Below are 22,466 nucleotides of genomic sequence, written 5' to 3'. Positions count from 1 at the left end.
GCTTCAATGAGCTGGTAGAGATAGATTTGCCTGGAGAGTCTGAAACCACTTTCACAGGAATGAGCGAATCAGCTATTCACAGTTCGCATAACTACCCACAAAAAAAATCATATTTTCCCCTCAGTGTGAGTGTGAATTTGAGCGAACCGAATTCAACTGGTCAAAAAGAGTTATCAGTTAGAAAATCCAGCTAGCAAAATATTCTGCTAGCTATATAAAATAAGGAATTGTGATGATAATATATAATATCAAAAACATAACTCATTCTATTTCTTTGAATCAATGACTCAACTGGATCATTCCAATTCCAATAAACAAATCATTCATGAATCATTAATCAATGATTTATGTCTTTGAATCATAGTCTGAAGTGGATTATTCCAATTCCAGTTGACAAATCATTCATGAATCATGAATCAGATCTTTGAATCAATGACCAAACTTAATCATTCCAATTTTAGTGAGCAAAATGCTCATGAATCACAAATCGCTGAATGAGATCGTTGAATCAATGACTGAACTGTGTCATTCCAATTCCTGTGAACAAAATGTTAATGAATCATTAAAACGTCAAGGAGATCTGAGGCAGATGTCAACAGTTTTAGTGAATATGACTTACACGACTTCTATCATATGACTTCAGTAGACTTAAATATTTCATAAGCTGTAAAGACGGCTTTTATGTCGCTTCACAGCCCCAGTCCTCATTCACTTTAATTATCCAGAAAAGAGTGACTAGGACATTCTTTAACATGACATGAGTGTGTGTGTAAATGACAGATTTTTCTAAAATGACTTCTGAATTCTGTTAGAAACGCAGCCACAGTTCAAACTAATAGCCCAGATTCTCAGCAAGATGATCCAAAGTAATGACTTTTAGAACTTGTGAAGGGCATTTCCTTTTTATAGGCGTCTTTTGGCCTAATTAGCTTGCCCTAATTAAAAAGCCTGCTCAGGCATGCTCAAATACAGCTTATGCAGATAAAATGAAGGTATGGAACTGAAAACGAGGGGAAAACTTTCAAATAAGATCCAAAGAATCGGCAGTGCAGCATGTTTGGTATTCCAAAATTGCTGCCTCTATGTCTTTTGCTGTCTTTCACTAGGTCGAATTTCTATGCTCCTTCTCTCTTTGCTTTTTCAAACACCTTTTTCTCATTTCCACTCTCATAGGAAATGTCGGGGCAGAGAAGCAGATGTGTATGGCATGCAGCAGGAGCACCTGTGATTGGGAAGTTTTCAGACACTGCTCTGAAGTGATTTTTTTTGCCTCCTTAGGGCATGACGTTCAGAGAGCTCTTTTTCTTATAGCCCACAGGAAATCACAGCGGCAGATGTGGAAATCATTTCAAAGCCTGACACTTCATCTTCACAGCACGCTGAACGGGGCGGCACTCCATCACTCACTTTTCCTGTGTACAGTCATGACGTGGCCATTTAAACCAAGCAGAAAATTTGGCACACTCGGGACGCTTACAGTTCTGCTTACAACTGAGAATGCCAGCGTTTGTGTGAGGGCATGATGATCCGTCAGTGTGCTGTTAATGTGTAAATGTTGCAGCGCTGAAACCTGAATTCATTCTATTTCTGGAGCCTTTAATGAGACACGGTTGTGGCAAACTGTGTGTATGTGTTTCTGATAATAAATATATCTGAGGGCTTTTGTAAGCTTTTGCATAGATAAATGAAAACTTCACTTTTTTTTACTTTCACTGCAAAAGGAATTAACTTTTGAGAACATATTGTATATATATATATATATATATATATATATATATATATATATATATATATATATATATATATATATACATACAGTTGTATAACTAAAGATATAAACAATGTATCAAGGGCAAAACTGAATTTGAGCAGCTATAACTCCGGTCTTCATGTGATCCTTCTGTGATAGTTTTTAAGATTCTTTAATGAAGTGAAAGTTTCTTACAGAATAAAACGATCAATTTCTTTCAAGTTAGGCTTCAAAAACATATTAAATTTTCATTTAATACATTATATATAAATATGAATATATTATATTAAAATAAAACTTTTTGCAAAGTTTATGCTTCACACATGCACAAAAAAAAAATATTTAAAAAGTAGCATTTATAAATGTTTTATTATAAATCTTATATTATTTAAAAATATAAAAAATGAATCCAAGGATATTTTGTTAACAAAAATAAAAATACACTTTATGTGTAAAGATGCAGTGTGTTCCTTTATGAAAATACTTCAACATATGTGACTATGCTAAATATGTATGGAGGTCTGTTTGCACATTTGAACTTACAATCTGTTTCTCGTTGAGGTTTCCGCTGCTATAGGTGGTGGCGAGGGTGGAGGAACAGGCCTCGCTGTACCACGGCACATTGCCATACTGTGTGGTGCTGCTGATGGACAGCGTGTAGATACTGTTAGTGTATCCGTCACAGTTGCAGCTGTCCCGCTCTCGTCCTCCGTTACCCGATGCCCACACGAAGATAGAGCCCAGGCCACCTCGACCCTAGAACAGATGCATAAAACCTGATCAATCACTCCTTCCAAAGTACCTCTCACTACCATTCACAGGATTGGGGTTTGGACATTTTTAATGTTTTTGAAAGAAGTCTTTATTTCACCAACGAATATATAATAAAAAAAATTGGGACCAAATATTTGAATGATATTGTCAACAAAGACAGATACCAGTCTAAAACTATTTATATTCTCATCCACCTGTCTGTTTACATAACTGGCAAGCGCTAATTAAAAATCACCAGTTCTAATCTGATTGGCTGGCCTTTTGAGACTTTATCCCTTCTGGAAACAAACTGTTATTTAAGTTGCTAGGCTCATACAAACGTTCTGAGGTATAACTAATCATGGGATTTGTGAGGTCTCTGGCATCAAAACTTAACTTGGCCAGAATAAGCTTCTGATAGTCTTTATGCAAATCAAACGCCTGGCTATGTGAGACAAATGAATTTATGAATCAAACATCTGTGTAGTGTCCATTAATGTCTGTGTGCACAGGCCTCATCTCTATTACAACAGCCCACAAAAATCCAATTGAACGAGCCAATTATGGCTGTCATGATTAATTTAAAACCAATACTGTGACCTCTGGAATCTGCTGTATTTAATGCTTTAGTAATACTGGCTGGACAGCTGACAAAGCGCCACTTTTCTTTTCCCATATATTAGTCTCCTCTCACGCTGCAGTCAAGCAAGTCGGCAGAATTTGATTAAAGTTCCTGTTCTATCTTCTGCTGTCCATATGGGTAATATTCACAGCTGACTGACTCAGGATTATTGCGGCCATAAACAGTTTGTTTGTTTGTCTGAGACACCGCAATCTGGTTCAAAAATATTTAAAGGTACAATTCTAGGAATTATCAAATTGGGGATAAAATCCTAAAGGGATGAAGTATGCGAGTTGCACTGCTGAGGCAGATGTTTATGGGATGTGTAATTTGAGTAAATCACTAGAGGGAGAAATCGGTTTTAAATCCCACCAAAATAAACAGCAGTCAAACTCAGTCTGCGCGGCTGTATCAAAGTGCCATTATTCACACAGACAAGACAAAAGATAAAATCTTTTGCAACGCTCTGACAAAAGCATGTCTGCGATTACCAAGGACATGTTGATGAAACAAAAGCAGCACTCGCGGCGGGCAGCCGTCCTAAAAAGGTCAGATTCTTTGCCTTTCAAACATTATGCTCTTTTCTCGCTGTCAAATCTTATAGTTTCTGTGCGAAAGCAGGTGGTTTTAATTCCATTATGGGGATTTTACTAAGTTATTCTGAAGATAAGGCAAGCTTCCTAAATGGCTGTTAGAATGTCTTAACATGCTCATTGGGAAGAAGACAGGATGGAATTTTCAACTAAATGTCAAAGTTGCTGTGACACTGTCTGAGGAGAAAAAAAGTTGTGAGAAAATAGTTTAAAATACTTGATAGCACAATGTTTATAAAAGAAAGTGTAATAAAAAGAATACTGACATGAACAAACAAGATGTGTGTGAAAAAGCCTAGACTTTAGGCAAAAATCGTAATTTGAGGCATCACTAATTTCTGTAGCACAAATGGTGCCTGATGATTTACCACATAGGTAAAGTGTTTTTTTATATCCATAACCGCTCGAACATTTGGGGTTGCAGGATTTTTTTTATTTTTAAGAAATTAATACTTTTATTTGGCAAAGACACACTGAATGGATAAAAACTAACAGTTAAGACATAAATAAGTTTTATAAATAAGTTTTTTGGGGGCCAATACTGATACCGATATTATGGAGTAAAAAAAGACAGATTGTCGGACACTTTCCCATTTGTGTGTCCAAACATTTGACTGGTACTATATATAGAATACAATAACACGATAAATCGGTCCAGCTCTGTATCTATAATGTATAAGATTTCTATTTGAAGGATATTTAAGGATTTCCGAAGGATCATGTGACACTGGAGTAATGATGCTGAAAATTCAGCTTTGCCATCACAGGAATAAATGACATCTGAAAACATATTAAGATATTCAAATTATTTATTTGCTATATATATATATATATATATAGCAAATAAATAATTTTCCTTTAACCCTTTCTTTTAACAGTGTCTTCCTTTTATGTTGTTTTCAAAGGCAAATATGACAATTAATTTTGCTTACTATTTATGTTATATATTTAAAAATTAATTGTCATATTTGCCTTTGAAAACACCATAAAAGGAAGACACTGTTAAAAGAAAGGGTTAAAGGAACAAGACAGCCTCATTTTTGAGTCACGGATGAAAACAAACTGATTTTCATATTCACAGTGCAATGTGTATGCTGAAACTCTATCAAGGTATTCGCTCACAAGGGATGAGGTTATGTGTGCCACAAAAGAAAGAATTAACATATCAAAAACGAAAACAGAAAACAAATGCTCATCTTCTTCTAAGATCACAGTAATCTCCCTGAAGATAGTATTCTCTGTAATCCTGTAATCTCTCTCAATTCTCTGTCTGTAAATGCAGGGGATGACATCTTCTACAGCTCACCCTGTCCAGCCTGGTTCCTCCAGCAGAGGTGCTGATGGGAGTCGATGGCAGCTGTGACACATTTAGCTGAACTAAAAACTGCTCGCATGACCTGATGTGAGCCTTCATGCTGACACTGACTTGAGGAAACAGTGGCATGAGTGATTTCTAGGCACGTCTTTTGGATTTTTGATAAATGCGAATGAGCATGAATGCTACGAGTCTCCTATGAGATGCTCAAAATTACTTGTTTCTGCACATTTGCATAGATATAAAAAATAAATGGATTTCAGAAATTGTAAGCATTTGTGATGTATTATGCACTCCTGCATTTGATATAAGAACACATTTTAATAGCAAGGAAACAGAAATAAAATGAAAATTTTAATGTTACTGAAAATACATCTCAATTGTAATCATATTTTCAGAAGCTATGGTCAGTTACGCAAGCCACCAATAATGCTAGAACGTCCAGCGTCAGAAACGCCTACTAGCGACCTGGTGACCTCCAGCGGTGAAATCTCTTCCTGTCTATACTGACCTCAGTAACGCCCTGCAGGAAAGCTTCTTTGGCCAGTTTGGCAGGGCCATCCACAGTCTTCCCATCATCCTCTGGGCCCCAGCTGGCGCTGTAAATGTGGATGTGCTGGGAGTTCAAGCTCAAAGACTGAGCCTCCACAACATCTGTTACCTCTCCGTCCAACATCCGCACACCTGCGTGCAGAACAGAAGCACACAGAAAGCGCACTGATGAAGATACCAGAGAGACAGGAAAAATGGCTTTTGTGGAAATGTACTGTCTGTAAATGTGATGGACATTTGGAAGAGAGAGTTTCCACTTTCCACAACAAAGTTTTCTATTGGGACTGAAGGTGAAAATGCTGCTATAAAGCTGACTATAAAAGTACATGGAGAAGGATTTAGACCAATGAGTGTTTTTATTATGCTTAAAGAGAAATTGTGCCAATTCATCAGTCAACACTATTGCTGACAACCCTGTCAAATATTCAAATCATTTACATATCACAGGAACATTGTTTGCGTAACTTGTTGATGACCTGTAGTCTGAGCTGATGTGATTGAGAGGAAGCGGAGACTAATCTGCATATTCAGTGGTTCTGTACATACTAAATGAAGTAAGGGTGACTGTACAAGGACTTGATGGCAAGGACCTTAAATATGATCAATTTACAATTTAAAATAAATAAAATAAAATATGGCATTCATACATACAAAAATAAATAAATAATAATGACATGAGAAATATAAATATATAAACTTAAATATAATTATTATAATTATATATTTTTATAATTATAGTTTTTATATGGTCAAATATGTTAAAATTAAATCTGGAAAATATTTCCTTTTGATTAAAGTTTAAGTTTAGTTTAGTTTTTTTTTTTGTCACAATGCTATGTGCAAATTTTACTTCAAAAATCTGACTTCTTTGGTCTGAGATGAATTGCTTGTCGCGGTGTTATGTCGCGTCTGGCTAGAACATGGTGTAATATTGGGAGAAAGAATCTAATTAATAAGAATGATTCCGTGACCGTTTGTTTGATTAATAATAATCTTAGCAACAGGATTCAGACACTTCACGCACCCCCACACACACATGACCCAGCGGCCAATTAGATCAGCAACATCTGTAAAGCTCTTTACACATACACACACACACGGCAGATTTATCCTCTTATTACAAAGACACACACACACAAACACAGAAATCACATGCAGACTCAGGCAATGCCCTCTGCCTTAATCACCCTCATCTAGATGGAGAAATATTTTCCTACAAAGACTATTAAAATAAGAGATGGGGAATTTGTGTATGCCTGCAGCGATGTCTGGCCCTGAAAGCACTCAATGCGACCGGAATAGCCAAGATATTCACCTTAATGGATGTGTTTTATAATTGAAAGATAAAGCATTTGAGATTAGTCCAAAGCAGCATGACGACATCAGCCATTAAATGCACAAAGGGCAGGAAATGAGAGAATGCTTGGATAGTTTTAATGCGCGACCTATTTGATTGATCCTATTACCATATGCTAATTTCTATCAATCGGATTCTGCACTCACCTCCGATTTTGGCATTGTAGGCCACGCCCACTCCACAGACGCCATTGTTTGCTGCTGCCGCCACCTCCCCGGCACAACGTGTCCCGTGTCTAGAGAGACAAAGACAGAGTTTGCACTAGTGAACAGTGTGGCGTCGTCTAATTTACATCCAGTTCACATTCAGTCCATCCCGCTTCAAATTCAGTCCACGTTTTACACACAAATTCTCTGGGTGCTGTCATCACAACAGAGCTCTTGACACACCCAAATACAGATGCATTATCTTTATCATTTAACTAAATTCTACTTAGTCCTTGCAGGCGACAAGGATAAATAAATAAACGGTTGTCACTGATGGTTCCTACAGAACTGCACAAATCTCTGTGGGATGTTGGAGATGAACTTCACTGTCTAAAGAAATCGCAGCTGGCTCTGGGTTTTGCGTGTGCACTGCTAGAGCTATTCACTCCATTCATCTGTGCTCTATTGGAGCTCATTGTTTCCCTGAGACAAAGCAGAGAACGGGACGATAGGGACCAGAGAAAAGGGTCTGGAGAGCCCATGAGACTGCAGATGTGTTGAGGCGGACGCCCCGCTTCACCAGAGCCTTCATTACATCTGCCGTTTTACACAAAAACATACACATTAAGATTATAAGGCACACATGAACATGACATACAACGGGAAAAAAAACACTTAATGAATATGCTTCATGCTCTTGGTCTCTACGCACTCGTGCTCAGAACACTAAATTAACCGAGTCTAGCACACTGAGAGGAACGGTAATAGCTAATCCACACCCCTGCAGTATCAGGACAGCATTCCAACAGTTATTTTGTAGTTGCAATTAATTCACCAACCATGATCCAAATTAGAAATCCTCAAGAAGTGTAAAAAATTTAATATTGAGTAAAGTACATTTCTGACATAACATTGCCAGTTATTTGCTATTTTTGCTCCATCAACAAAAAGTAGTTAAAAAAATGGCACGGTAGAATCAATTGCTGAGCATCTACAAGCAACACACAGTAGTGATGTGAATCGAAATGAATCGGTTGAGTGAATGATTCAAAGTTAGTCACTTGGTTAATTCCTAAATGAATCAGTGGCTGTGTTAGTCATGTGCCAGTGTAACATCCCTAACGCACTGTACAATATACATGATATATTACAAAAGTAAAATACACTAAATTAAAAAAAAGAATAAAAATGTGAAATCAACAAACCACATAATGATATTTTATCACTTTAATTAGTAGAGGTAAAATAATTTGTATTTATAAGAAAAAAATTCTAGAAAGATTTTGAGTAATGATGCAAACAAATTAAGTGGATAAATAACTTATTAACCAATCTTTCAAACATCTGCATGTTCAAATCAGAGTTTTCAAATAAAATCAGTAAAATCGGAACACAGGGAGCGGTTCAAACATGGGTGATCTTGTTAAACGTGGGCAACAATAGCTTCTGATTAAGGCTCTAGATGTATTGTATTTCATCTAATCAATAATTGCTGAGGAGGGAGGTGTCCACGGATGTTGAAAGCAGGGGCTCTCGACAGGTCATTATGCAGGTCGTTAAGATCTGTTTCTGGCTACTGAGCAAATACACAAGGTGAAAACACTCTCAGCTTTCCACAAAACCTGCTGTGTGCTAGTAATTCAAACCGTACCGTAATTAGGACTGAATTTATTTTCCAGGACATGTGAAACTACAGGACATACTTTCAGGATAACGTCCTTCATCACATAGAGGAGAAAACGTGTCTTATTCAGATTTATCCATCAGGATCTATCTCTCTCAAGCAGTGAATGAGACCAAAACTATTTTATGCTAACAAGCACGGTAGCTAGTTAACCTGCCTAGCAGGCAGTTCGATTCTTTCCTTTCCTCACAATTAACATCATTCTGCCAGTCTAATGACACCTTTGCGCATGCTCATATGAAGGGCAATAGCCCTGAATCACAACAAATTATTTTCGTGCTGAGGTTGTAAAGACTTCGTTTGCAATAAAGCGTCATTTTTTGCATTTTGTCTTAGGCAAGGTGACAGTTATCATGACGAATGGTTGATAGCTGGGAACACCTCATGAATAAACAATACAGTTTTTATATCAGCTCGTTCTGGAGGTTGTTTGCAGCTGTAATGTATTGCATAAGGGAATAGCCTACAGTAAAAATGATATTTTATGCACACCTTATATACAAAGATGGCTCAGAATGGCCAACTAGTCAGGTGGTAGCAAAGTAAACTAGACAGTTCAATATGTTATGTGCTGTTTTAACTGTTTATGTTACTCACACTAGCCTAATTTCAACACAGTTTCATTTGAAAAAAGCCCCTTGTCTATTGTAAATAGCAGCAATGTATGAATTGCTACAGAAGTTATTTTTTAAACCAAGCAGCTTTCTTGCGAATTCGCATGACCATCTGAACCCGATGTGAAATCTGCCTGGGGAAATGTTTTAGCCACACAAAATTGTGGATTTTTATTAAATAGAGCCCCTTAAGGGACATCAAGATGAAAATAAATTTAGATGGAAGGAAACTTTTTTTTTTAAATACTTTCGCGTTCTCTCACAAATGTTTTGCATTCCCCCAAGAAAAGGTTTTGCAAGACAATGCAAAGTTTTTCAGACAAACTCAAAACTTGACGGAACACAACATTTGGCAAAACACCACAATTGCACTGAACATTTTTCCTCCCACTTCATAATTTTTTTCCATCACTTTGTTCCTTTAAGGGCTCCACAGTACTGAAATTTGCCAAATTACGGTAAATGTGTGCAGGTTAAACTCAACCTTTGTCAACATTTTATTCAAATTGCTCAGGACCTCCTTAAGATTGACTGGACGTGATTTAAAGTGAATGGCTGTATAATCTCGAGGTTGTGTAATGTACAAACTCTTCTTTGAAATTCACCATGTTAAATGTTTGATGCTGTGATATTGCTTTGATTTGCATACTCCCATCTACAACTTTCAAAGACACCCACATGGAGTCAAAACTCAAGGGCTCAATGGGTATCATTATGGAGCCGTGGCACAGTCAAGGGTAAGGTCAGTTATTTTACACAATGAGTTTCAAAAGAAGTCACAGGACCGTAACACAACCAATCCAAACACAAACAGTCCTCCTTGCAAAAAAGGAAAAAGTCCATTCTTCTAAAATCAGGAAAAACACCAAGGTCGCTTCGCTGGCAGCTATTCAAGCATAAAAACAATCAACCTATCATTTATTCCTGTTTGTGGGCAGCACATGTGGAGCCTGTCAATTTGTAAAAAGTTAGTGTTTGTTCTTTAACCTGTTTACTGTCACTCACCTTTTTGAAGATAGACATGAATGTGCATGATACAAACATACATTTTTATAATTCATGAATGAAAACATTTTGTAACATGATTTTGATGTGCCATTTACATGGTAATGCAATGTCTGATTTTAAAATGGGTTTTGAAGGATGAATTTTGAGATTTTATGTTTTCAAGTGATATATAACTTCTGATGATTTCTAAAATGTGATAGAGAAAAAGGCAACGAGGAAGTCTTTTTTTTAAACAAAGGTCAAAGCTCCTTTTGTAATGTAGATTTCTGAGGGTGCACTCTTGTCATAAATTCATCTATTACTTTTCCTACATAATTTTTAACAAAAAATATTGGTAAAATATATATTTGGGAGTCTTAGACCTTTCCAACGATATATAGTTTGTCAAGATTAGATTAGATTTGATTGTAATATAGTATAGTCAACGTAGGCGTCCCGAATACGGGACAGGGTGACATTTAACAGGTTAAAAGATGTGGGGAATGCAAACCTCGGGCACTGGCATTCATTTATTCACAACAGTAATGGATTGTGACTCAATCCTGGGCTTTGTTTCATAGCCGAGTCTACGTAATGTTTTCACAATCAGATTTTACTCATTCGGCACCTCGTGACCAGATCCAATCTACGGCTTTATAAACCCGAAACCTTATTCCGGATGATTAGAGTTCCCTACTGCAGAGAAAGCTTTTTCTACAGAGATGCTGTTCAGCTAATTTACCTTTCACAGCTCAGCGAGGTGCAAAAACACTGATTCAGATAACTGTGGTCTCAGTATTTTTTAAAGTGCCATGAGTCACAATAACGCTGATGAGCTCAAATGATGTGCGGGTGGGGAAAAGAATGCGAACACGTGATGCAATAACAAGCGTCCTTGTGTGCCTTTAGATAAATGATGGTTCGACCATAAACCTGTAAAAAGATGGCGGTGGCAACGTGTTAATTGATTGGCTACAAATCAACATCAAACTGATGCAACAACTAGACTATAATCATTAAGACGCCTATTCACATTTATATAAGAGGGTTCGTCGAGAAAGATTCATTGGAAAAAGCTAATTAAAATGAACATTTTCATACTTTGTCGGACATTATGAAGTGACAACCCGGTGGGAAATCTGTGGAGTACTTTAACTCAAGGGAGCGATGTTAAAAGAGCTGGAGAATATCTGCTGTAAGCCTCTATCTGCTGGTTCACCTCTTTTCGACAGTTTCCTGAAGGGATAGTTCACTTAAAAACTGAACCTCATGTTGTTCCAAATCTGTATGACTGGTTTGTTTTTCTATAAAATGAAAGTCAGTGGGGTCCAGAGTTGTTTTGAACCCCACTGTTGTTCATTATATGGACAAAAGAATTTGAAATATTATTTGAAATATCTTTTGTGTTCCGCAGAATGAACTCATTTGGACTGATTTAAGAGAGAGTAAATTATGACAGTTTTTTTTTAAAGCACAAAGTGAGCCAGAAATTGTTTGTGGATGCAGCTGCTTACATCTTAGAAGGAAAAACAACATGGTAGACCGGATCACTTTCTTATCTTCTCCCCTCCCTGTCCCGACAACTATTTAGGTGCAAAATTACCACCAATCTCAACCTTCCCTGCGGAGACCGCAACGATCTGCCTGGGGCCCACCAGGGAGAGGCAGAGAAGAGAGTGAAAATGAACCTGAATGGAAGTGGAGTTTCTTTTTCCATTCCTGCCAACAACAAAACCACTACACTCTAAAGCAGGACAAGAGACATGCTCTAATTATTTCCGTCTCCTTGTTTTTTAGCCCTCTATCAGCTTGTTTTATGTTCCTTTCAATTTCCTGATTCATGCATTTACAATCCCCCCGCTCAGAGGCATAGGGTGCCCTTGAAAACTGGTGATGAGTTCCGGTTCCGGCGACCGAGTGAATGGCAGCGTAATTCATCGTCTCCTCCGACGATCTAATTAAAAAGTCCACTAAATCTTGAGAAAAACGAAAGCTTTTTTTTAAAACAGTCTATAATAGTGGGACAACGATGGAAACGAGAGAGAAGAGTAGGAAAATGAACACGGAGGTGCCAGAAACTGAAGGTAGACAGCAAGAAGTAGCCGACGCAACACATACGTTAACGTTAGCTCAAAAGCAAGATGCTAACTGTCAGCAAGCTCCCTCAGATAACATGCAAACTAATCTGGACCGAATTTTGGAGGAGATTCAAAGCTTTCGCAAAGAGAATAATCGTCAGCTGGATGAAATTAAGACTGAATTAAACAAGACAAACCAAAGAATTAGTCACGCAGAGGATCGCATTGAAGAAGCTGAAACACGAATGCAAAACGTGGAAGAGATAATGCAAAAAATGATAAAAATGCAATCGCATTTGGAAAGCAAACAGATCGACCAAGAAGGTAGATCGAGAAGAGATAATATAAGGATATACAACGTGCCAGAAGGCGCAGAGAAAAATCCCATGACTGACTACATTGAACAACTTCTGCGAGACACGTTGGATTTTCCTCCGGCGGCAGAACTGCATGTGGAGAGAGCACACCGAGCACTTGCACCCAAGCCTGGAGTGAACGCGAGACCCAGGTCGATTGTAGTGAAATTCCTCAGGTACAAAATGAAAGAAGAAGTGATCCGGAAAGCATGGATGAAAAAGGATATATTTGTGGGTCAACAAAAAATCTACTTCGATCATGATTATCCCCCTGCGGTTCTGCAAAAAAGAAAGGAATACACGGAGGTAAAAAAAGCGCTAAAAGAAAAGAAGATTCGATTCCAGACCCCTTATCCGGCCAGGCTACGTGTGTTCTATGAGGATGGAACCCACATCTACAACACAGCTGACGAAGCGTATATGGATCTGAAGAAAAGAGGGTTCAACGTGGAGAAAACATCGCTGACTGAATCACTCGCTGAGCAACTAGAGCGCACTTCTTGGGAGACGGTTTCACAACGAAAAACAAGAGGAAGAAAGGCACCGAGATCGACAGACATCAGAGAACGTCTACAGGCATATAGAAGATAATGCGAAGCTGACGATTTAAAAAAAAAAGAGAGGAAAAAGTCTGTTTTTGGACCTTGATTCGTTAGATAGATCTTAATTTAATTTCTCTTTTCGTATTACTGAATGACAGCACATATCTACGTCGTAACGTCGGACACGTGAGTTATGTTCTTTTATATCTCATGTAAAGACGATGAACAGGAGGGCCCTTATCACCACTATGGAAGAGAAGGTTTTCCCTCCATGCCAGACGCCACTACTAACTTGTTACAGGGTCATATGTTCCTGACCCCTATCTTGGAAGCACGTTATGTTTGTTGTTTATTGTTTCTCCAGGGATTGTGCCTTGCCCTCTATCATCCTTTAGATTGCAATGTTATATTGAACAGACATGGCAAATAACGAAGTAAAAGTAATTTCTTTCAATGTGAATGGTTTGCTTAACCCAATTAAAAGGAAAAAAATCTTAAGCAAAATGAAAAAAGAAAATGCTCATATTGTATATCTACAAGAGACGCATCTGAGTAACACTGAGCATGAAAAGTTGAAAAGAATGGGATTTACCCAGATCTATTATTCTTCATATCATACAGGGCATAGAAGAGGAGTTATTATTTTGATATCCAACAAGATTATTTTTGAAAAGAAATATGAGTATGCTGATAAAGAGGGTCGATTTATCTTTGTTCATGGAGTGATGAATGGAACATATATTACTTTATTTAACATTTATGCCCCACCAGGTAGTAATGTCACCTTTTTTCAAAAGATTTTTCAGATTATATCCTCTGAAACACAAGGAATATTGATCTGTGGAGGTGATTTGAATATACATTTACAGCCTGAGCTTGACTCTTCAAACAAAAAAGTTATTTTTTCTAAATCCATCCATCGGAAAATTAACACATTGATGAATGATATTGGCATAATTGATGTATGGAGAGATCTATACCCGAATACTAAGGATTATACACATTTTTCTCCTCCACATAATGTCTACACCAGGATAGACTATTACCTCATGTTTAATAGAGATAGGACCAGGGTGACAAGCTGTGATATTGGAACGATAGATATTAGTGATCATGCCCCAATCTACCTAACAGTAAAACTAGATAATAAATCTAAGGATACTTTGTGGAAACTTAATTCGAATCTTCTTAATGATCCTTCTTTTAAAATATGTATTAAAAATGAGATTCATTCTTATTTAGAAACTAATGATAATGAAGAGGTCACACCCCCCATACTGTGGGATGCTGCAAAGGCAGTATTAAGAGGTAAAATTATAGCACTAGCCTCACTTAAAAAGAAAACTAGACAACAGGAGTTAAAAAAATTACAGCATCTATTAAATTTATTAGAAAAAGAACATAAGGACAAGCAAACCCCAAAAATACTAGAACAAATAAAGAAAACAAGAAACGAAATTAATATGCTGTATACTCAAGAAATAGAGAAAAAAATTATGTTTTCTAAGCAAAAATATTACGAAAATGGATCTAAATTTATGAAAATATTGGCATGGAAATTAAAAAAACAACAAGCAGATCAAACTATATACAAAGTCAAGGATCCTATTACCAATACAATACAAACCAAACAAGAAAATATTCATGATACTTTTGAAAGGTATTATAAAAAATTATATTCTAAAATGCCAGAAGATAGGAACCAGGAGATTGATTGTTTTTTAGATACATTGGAGTTACCTACCATTACTGATGAGCAAAATAAAACACTGATAGCAGAAATAACAGCAAATGAAGTAAAAGAGGCTATTACTAAATTAAAATCTAATAAATCTCCAGGACCGGACGGATTTACTGGAGAGTGGTATAAAGTGTTCCAAAAGGAATTAATACCTATTCTGGTCCGCACTTTTAATTGGGTTTTAAAGAATGCAATAGCTCCTCCATCCTGGAAGGATGCAGTTATATCTATTATTCCAAAAGAAGGCAAAGATAAGCTAGAATGTGGATCGTATAGACCTTTATCAATATTGAATGTCGATTATAGACTTTTCACATCAATTATGTCCAGAAGGATGGAGGATTTCTTGCCTAACCTAATAAATCAAGATCAATCAGGTTTTATCCGTCAGAGGCAGACACAGGATAATATTAGGCGTACACTGCAAGTTATGAATTATATCAAGAAAAATAAATTAAAATCAATGATTTTAAGTCTAGATGCTGAAAAAGCCTTTGATTCAGTCAATTGGATTTATCTCTATAAGGTTCTACATAAATTTGGCTTTCACAAGGATATAATTAGAAGCATACAGGCACTCTATGATACACCAACTGCAAAAATAAAGATTAATGGTTATTTATCAAAATCATTTACATTGGAAAGGGGCACTAGACAAGGATGTCCATGGTCACCTCAACTATTTGCACTATATTTAGAACCCTTAGTACAAAGCATCAGACAGGATAAAACAATTCAAGGTATCAGTATAAAAGGAGTGGAACACAAAATAGCCTGCTATGCAGATGATATACTGATTTATCTTGGAGATCCAACCAAATCTTTGCCTCAACTAATGAAACAATTTCAGAGTTCTGGCCCTCTTTCTGGATATAAATTAAATATTGATAAAACGGAAATAATTTCATATAATTATAATCCCCCTGTAAATATAAAAAATACATATTTGTTAAAATGGCATACAAAGTCATTTAAATATTTAGGTATCCATTTGACGAAAAATATAGAAAAATTACAAAGAAAGAATTTTGATCCATTAACTGTAAAAATCAGAGAAGATTTAGCCAGATGGAATCTAATTCCCTTTTTTAGTTTTAGCTCAAGGATTGAAGCAATTAAAATGAATGTATTACCAAAATATCTTTACCTATTCCAATGCCTACCTGTAGAAATATCCGGAAAACAATTCATAGAGTGGGATAAATTGCTTTCACGTTTTATTTGGCAAGGGAAAAAGCCCAGAGTACGCTTTAAAACATTGCAGCTCCCAAAGGATAAAGGAGGGTGGGCTCTTCCCTCATTAAAAGACTATTATACAGCAGCGCAAATTAGGACAGTGGTGAATTGGTGTGACCCACATTATAATGCTCCTTGGAAGGATATGGAAAACTATACTACAAAGAATATCCCTGTACAAGCAATATTAGCAGATAATAATTTAAGACAATATATAGATACGCTAGAAGACCCATGGACAAAGCTTACTTTAAATGTTTGGGCATCTGTGATAAAAGAATTTAAATTATTGGAATATACTTCCATTCTTAAATGGATTGCTTATGATTCAGACTTCACTCCAAATCAGTCGGATAATAGATTCAAGTTGTGGACAAATAAGGGAATAACTTCTTTTTGCACAATCATTGAGAAAGGTGTAATTCTAAGCTTTCAAGTATTGAAGGAAAAGATCTCATTAGAAAATCAGGATTTTTACAGATATCTTCAGGTTCGAAGTTATTATGATAAAAAAATAAAAGGGAAATTTAAAGATAATCTTAATCCACTAATAGAATTGCTTAAAAAAGCATATACATCAGGTATTAGATATAAGATAGTCTCTCAGATATACAAGAGCTTAATAAATATGAAAAAACACTCTACAAATTATATAAAAAAGAAATGGATGACAGAAAGTGGAATATTTTTTTCTGATGAAGAATGGTCAATTGTATGGAAATTTCAGTGGAAATCAACTAGGTCACTAAATTGGAAGGAGTATTGTTGGAAAAATATTATTAGATATTTTATAACACCAATACAAACAGCCAAATACAGTAATAACACTCCAAAATGTTGGCGAAACTGTGGATGCAATGAAGCAAACCATTATCATATATTTTGGGAATGCCTACATATTCAGGAATATTGGAAAGAATTACAGGATGCTCTTGAACATATTTTTAGAAGAGACATACTTCTAGAATTCAAACTACTGTATTTTGGTTGTGCTAGCTTAGAAACTACTGCAGCAGATAACAAATATCTGATGGGCGTCCTCTTAGCAGCCAGTAAGAAGGCAATTACTCGCAAATGGTTGCAACAAGAGAGACCGACATTAGATGACTGGATAGATGTGACCATAGAGATTTATATGATGGAAAAGATTACCTTTTTTGTTAACTTAAAGAGAGATGTTTTTCTGGAAAAGTGGAGGAATTGGGTTGCATATGTATCCGAAAGAAGATCAGATTTTACTTCTATACTTAAATAGATCAAGATTAATATATAATGTATATGTTAATAATATATGTTTGTGTATGTATGTAATAATCATTTCCATAAGTCATTTGAGAATAGAATAAGTCATCTGAGGTTGTTAAGGATTGAGTTTAACTAAGACACATGTTCTTTCCCTGGATATATATAGTTTCTATTTTTATTTTTATTTTATTTTTTGCTCTTGTTGTTTTTTTTTTTTTTTTTTTTTTTTTTTTTTTTTTTTTTTATTTTTATTGTCTTTATTTTTTGTTTTACTATAAAAAAATTGTAAAAAAGGAAAAGAAATTATATTTTGAAATAATCGAACAAACCCAAAGTACAAATCATACCTAAAACACAGCAAGTAATTGTTCATACCTGTATTTGTTAAAACACTTTGTGATCGTAATGAGTATTATGTAAACTGAAGTATATTGTGTTGTGATTGTACTGAAATGAAAGATCAAAATAAACATAAAATAGCAAAAAAAGAAAACTGGTGATGAGTCTGTGTACAGTATGCTGATGGAATCCGGCCATGTGTCGTAGAGCAGTGCATCTCTATTCCTCTCTTCAATAGGCTTGGATTAGGAAGCACTCTAAAAAGGATTAGTGCATTTTCCAGCCAGCTAAACTCAGCCCTCGGGCAGAGTTTCGGAAACCCACATGTCCTGAATGAGAAGGCGAAACGGAGGAGGTAGAGAGTCAGCAAGCAATAAAGAGAAAGAATCTCAGATAATGGGATGAGAAATGAGAGGGTGATGGAAGTGGTAGCGAAACTACAGAAGCACATTCCAGAAGTCAGAAGCGCTGCTCCTAGCCTGAAGTCCCTGTCATGGTTGAGTCTCTAGGTTCAGTTGCCTGGCTGGTAGGGAGCAGTGGATGCTGGGTCAGATTTTCAGCATCTCTGATGAGATTCCAGAGGCCCGACAGCGCTGGAAAGGCAGGTTGACAGGTCTGGGTTACGTGAGGCAGAGGGTTGAGTAGAGAGGCAGGGGCTTCATGCCTAACCGTGTTATTTAGACCTCTGGCTGACAGCCACCTTACACAATCCATCCATCACAGGCGTTATTAGAATTGAAGAAAGAGAAAGGAAGAGAAGGACTTTTAAGGTCTTGTTTATTGATTCAATAAAGCCAACGAGACCTGGATATCGATGGACAAACAAACAAAGTGTCTCCAAGCTGATTTCCACCTGGTCTCCGATTCTGATGCTTCAAGGCAAGCTTTATATAACATATGTAATAATGTTATAAATAATCACACAAATTATTCCTTATATGGTGAACATTTTAATATGCCTTTAAAATGGGGTTTATGCATAATAAGGAATCTTAACATGGATAATCAGGATACTTAATATGAGACAAAAAATAAATAGAAACAAAATGGAGCAGTCTGATGCAGCCCACAAGGTTTATTTAAACATTATCCAATAGTAAACTGTGGAGGACAAAATAAACATTTAATCTGATAAAATTGAGAAGTCTGATAATAATAATAATAATAAAACATTTAACTACTAAAATAACTAATTGGAGAAGTTTGATGCAACACATTAGGTTTAATTTAACATTGGACAAAATAAATAGAAACATTTTAACTCCAACATGGAAAAGTCTAATGTAACTCATAAAGTTTAATACTGTCCAATATAAGACTGAAGAGGAAAAAATAAACAGAAACCTTTTAACTACTGAAAGAACAAAACAGTTTGGTCATGGTTATATCCACTGTGGATAATCTGCGGGTCGGGTATAAAAAAATAATTATGAATATATGCGGGTGGATAAATTAAATCATAAATGATGCAAATATTAACTAAATTTGTCTAAATACATTTTTTCATCAGGCAGACGATTTCAATTGTGTGTGCGTTCGTCCGATTGAGAAGTTGCAGTGACAGAAATGGTGACATTCCAGATCAAGTTTGAAAGGAGTAAAGTCTGTGTAAATGGTATTAAGTAGGCTAATATGGCCAAAGAAGATATTTTGTTTTATAAATAAATGTTCATTTAAAAGCAGACCATGATCAGTTTATTATATTACCATTACCCCTGACGGCTCTGACAATGTTTTGTTCTGTCCTCCATAAAAGACTATTTTTAGCCAAGCAGTGTGTAGAGCTGCATTTGAAGCATGCCGTGGCTGGCTGGTATAAACACAAGCATTGACTAGAGTGACCGTGATCTGCTCCGGTTCCCGTGGAGCCGTAACACACCGCAGATTACTTCTAACCTCACTGAATCTGCTGTAAAAAATGAACCATCTATTCATCATATCATGATGCAAAACATACATGACATTTAGCGAATTTTCATTGCTTCTCTAAACATCATAGCATTTCCAGCGATGACATGATTGTGGGGCAGAATCATTTATGTCCCCACGCATCATATACGTCTTCACATGTTGACATCATGACCGGGATCTTTTACAGCTGGGACTGCTCCATCTTTCACTACCAAACGATGTGCAAATTCAGAGTAGAACTGAGCCTTGTTTGGATGTTTGTCAACAAACACACTTGCCAAACTCTGTTGCTGCCCCGAAAAATGTATTGCATCCACTGTTCACATAACGCTGGGTTCTTCGGGAAGCTGAACAAGGTTATCTTTCCCTTACAAACAAAAACTTCTTTAGAGCCATTCTTCCCGAGTGAGTCCCGTGCAGCGCTTCCGAGTGAAGCGTGTTGACGGGTGCACTCTTGTTCTTGCTCTGGTCGATGCGTGCGTGGGTGTGTTCTTATAAGGAGTGCCCTTATAAGGAGTTCCAACCTTCATGATGTAATGAAACTCCAAGATTGAAAAAAACTTCCCGAAACTTGAAAGAAACCCAGAGGTGTGTGCTTGGTTATGTGTCTAAAGCGTTTTTTTTCTATTTAGAATTAGAATCCAACCTTTTAACAGTCGTGGTATTGAGGGTGGAGAGAGCTCTAGATATTCACTCCCCCACCTACAATCCCTGCTGGATCCGAGACTGGAACCTGCAACCTTTGTGTAACAAGTCCAACTCTCTAACCATTAGGCCACAACTGCACCATATACATATTAATTTCAAGCTTTCCAGAAATATTTACTGATGCTTGCTTGTGCAAAAGTCTAAGATTCTTGTTGCTAAGGAATTACTAGATTAAAATATAAATAAAATAAAATCATTTTAAATGCTACAACCAAATCATACTATTATAATTTATAGTATGAAAAATGGATATTCATTTAGAGAACATTATAGTTACTGCGTCTTTAAATTATTAATGTTATTAAAGATTTTTAGATGACTGTAAAGATGACCCAAATGTTAAAATAAGATAAATGAGCATGTATAATTAAATACAAATAAATAAATAAAATAAATTACAATTTCAAATTCCATTTAATAAAACAAAACATTTTAAAATGCTACAACAGAATCACAATACTATAATGTTTGGTTGAAAATCGATTTGCTAAGTATTACATTTAACAGTGTCTTCATTCATTTTTATTGTTATTAAAGATTACATTTTAGATGCTGGAAAATGTAATATAAATGTAAAAAAGGGTGAAATGAGCATGCATAATTTAAAATTACAATATTTTACATTTAATTTAATTAAATGTCAAATTAAAAATATTCAATTAAACATACGTTCATTTGGAACCACTGATTCAAGCGGCAAATAAAAAGAGCCAAATATAGAACATGTAGGCCCATATTTTATTACTAACCCCACAACAGCAAGCGCATCACTCCCTTATCACAACTACAGCACAAAGTGCGATAGAGAGAGACGAAGAGAGAGACCATTCATTGTCGTTCCAGCTCTCAGTCTACGCCAAACCATTTCTGCAATTTGTATTTGAATTTGAATAAACACTTTACTGCCCAATCGTCATTGGCAGAGAGTTCATTCCAAATAAAGCCAGACCCACTGAACATTAGTGTAAAAGCTTCAAATCCGGGACATGTTGCAACGGCAGATGAAATGGGTCATGGAGGATCTGATTACAGCAGGTGTGTACAATTGTGGCTACGAAAACAAAGATGTATGCCATGCTCCTCCACCCTCTTATCTAACATTAGCATGATGCTGCTGAAATGATGCAGAGCTTTCAGCTCACTTGCACTGCCTGTGTGGATTGGGTTCAAAGAAATGGAAGAAGCGTTTCTGTGCATATTAGCTATTTGTGAAATAAATGAACTAAAAAAAAAAACATCTTATGGTGCGCTTCAATACAGGAAACTGTCTCCTTTTGTCTCTGTGTTTGCATCCGTCTCTCTCTCAGGAGACAGGCATTGAAATAGTCTCTTGGTACCATGTTCTGAGAACATATCAAAGAACGACAGCTGTCTTTGGATCAGTGTATCATTCTGAGCACCTGGCGATGTCCCGTAGGAAAGAAAATTAGATGTATTTAATATGAGATCTCAATTGTTTCTCCTAGATAGAAATGAAGAGCAGATGGAGACGCGTCTCCTGCTTTTTCAGTTTTTTCACCTGAGAAATAGACTCTCATGTGTACTTCCTCTAAAGTTTCAGAAGAAATCACTACAAAGCATTGAAACTGAGCTTGCTGAAAAAGCAAGTTTGGTTGGTTAAGTCAGATAGTTAAGCCTGTTGAAGATGCCAGCACCTCATGTTTGGAATCATCTAAAACACAAACATTTTTTTACATATTTAATACTTTTTGTCTCCGTTATCTATATTGGACTATTTGACTAATTAATGTTTAACGCCTAGTTTATTAAATTAGACATTATAACCATCCATCATTTGCTTCTGTGTGATTTCTGACTGAATAGAGCTGTGACACAGACACACACACACACACACACACACACACACACAAATCTCTAACTGAGTTTATTAGTTAATGATGGAGAAGCCATTCTTTGCGAATAATATATTTCTAAAT

The 22,466-nt window shown here is 36.3% G+C and overlaps 1 protein-coding gene across 1 annotated transcript in view; it reads right to left on the bottom strand.

Moving 5' to 3' along the window:
* The window catches only part of furinb (furin (paired basic amino acid cleaving enzyme) b), a 92,202-nt gene that overhangs the window by 10,791 nt on the left and 58,945 nt on the right, over positions 1-22,466 (bottom strand). Inside the window, exons 7-9 of the mRNA XM_026263381.1 lie at positions 7,089-7,177; positions 5,545-5,717; positions 2,294-2,506 (exon numbers count right to left, since the gene is read on the bottom strand). Coding sequence (XP_026119166.1) covers positions 2,294-2,506; positions 5,545-5,717; positions 7,089-7,177 — 475 coding nt within the window. The remainder of the gene's footprint in view (positions 1-2,293; positions 2,507-5,544; positions 5,718-7,088; positions 7,178-22,466) is intronic.

The sequence above is a fragment of the Carassius auratus genome, unplaced genomic scaffold (assembly GCF_003368295.1).
Source record: "Carassius auratus strain Wakin unplaced genomic scaffold, ASM336829v1 scaf_tig00216542, whole genome shotgun sequence".
NCBI lineage: Eukaryota > Metazoa > Chordata > Actinopteri > Cypriniformes > Cyprinidae > Carassius > Carassius auratus.
The sequence above is the reverse complement of the archived record's forward strand: the minus strand, read 5'-3'. Positions and strand labels throughout refer to the sequence as shown.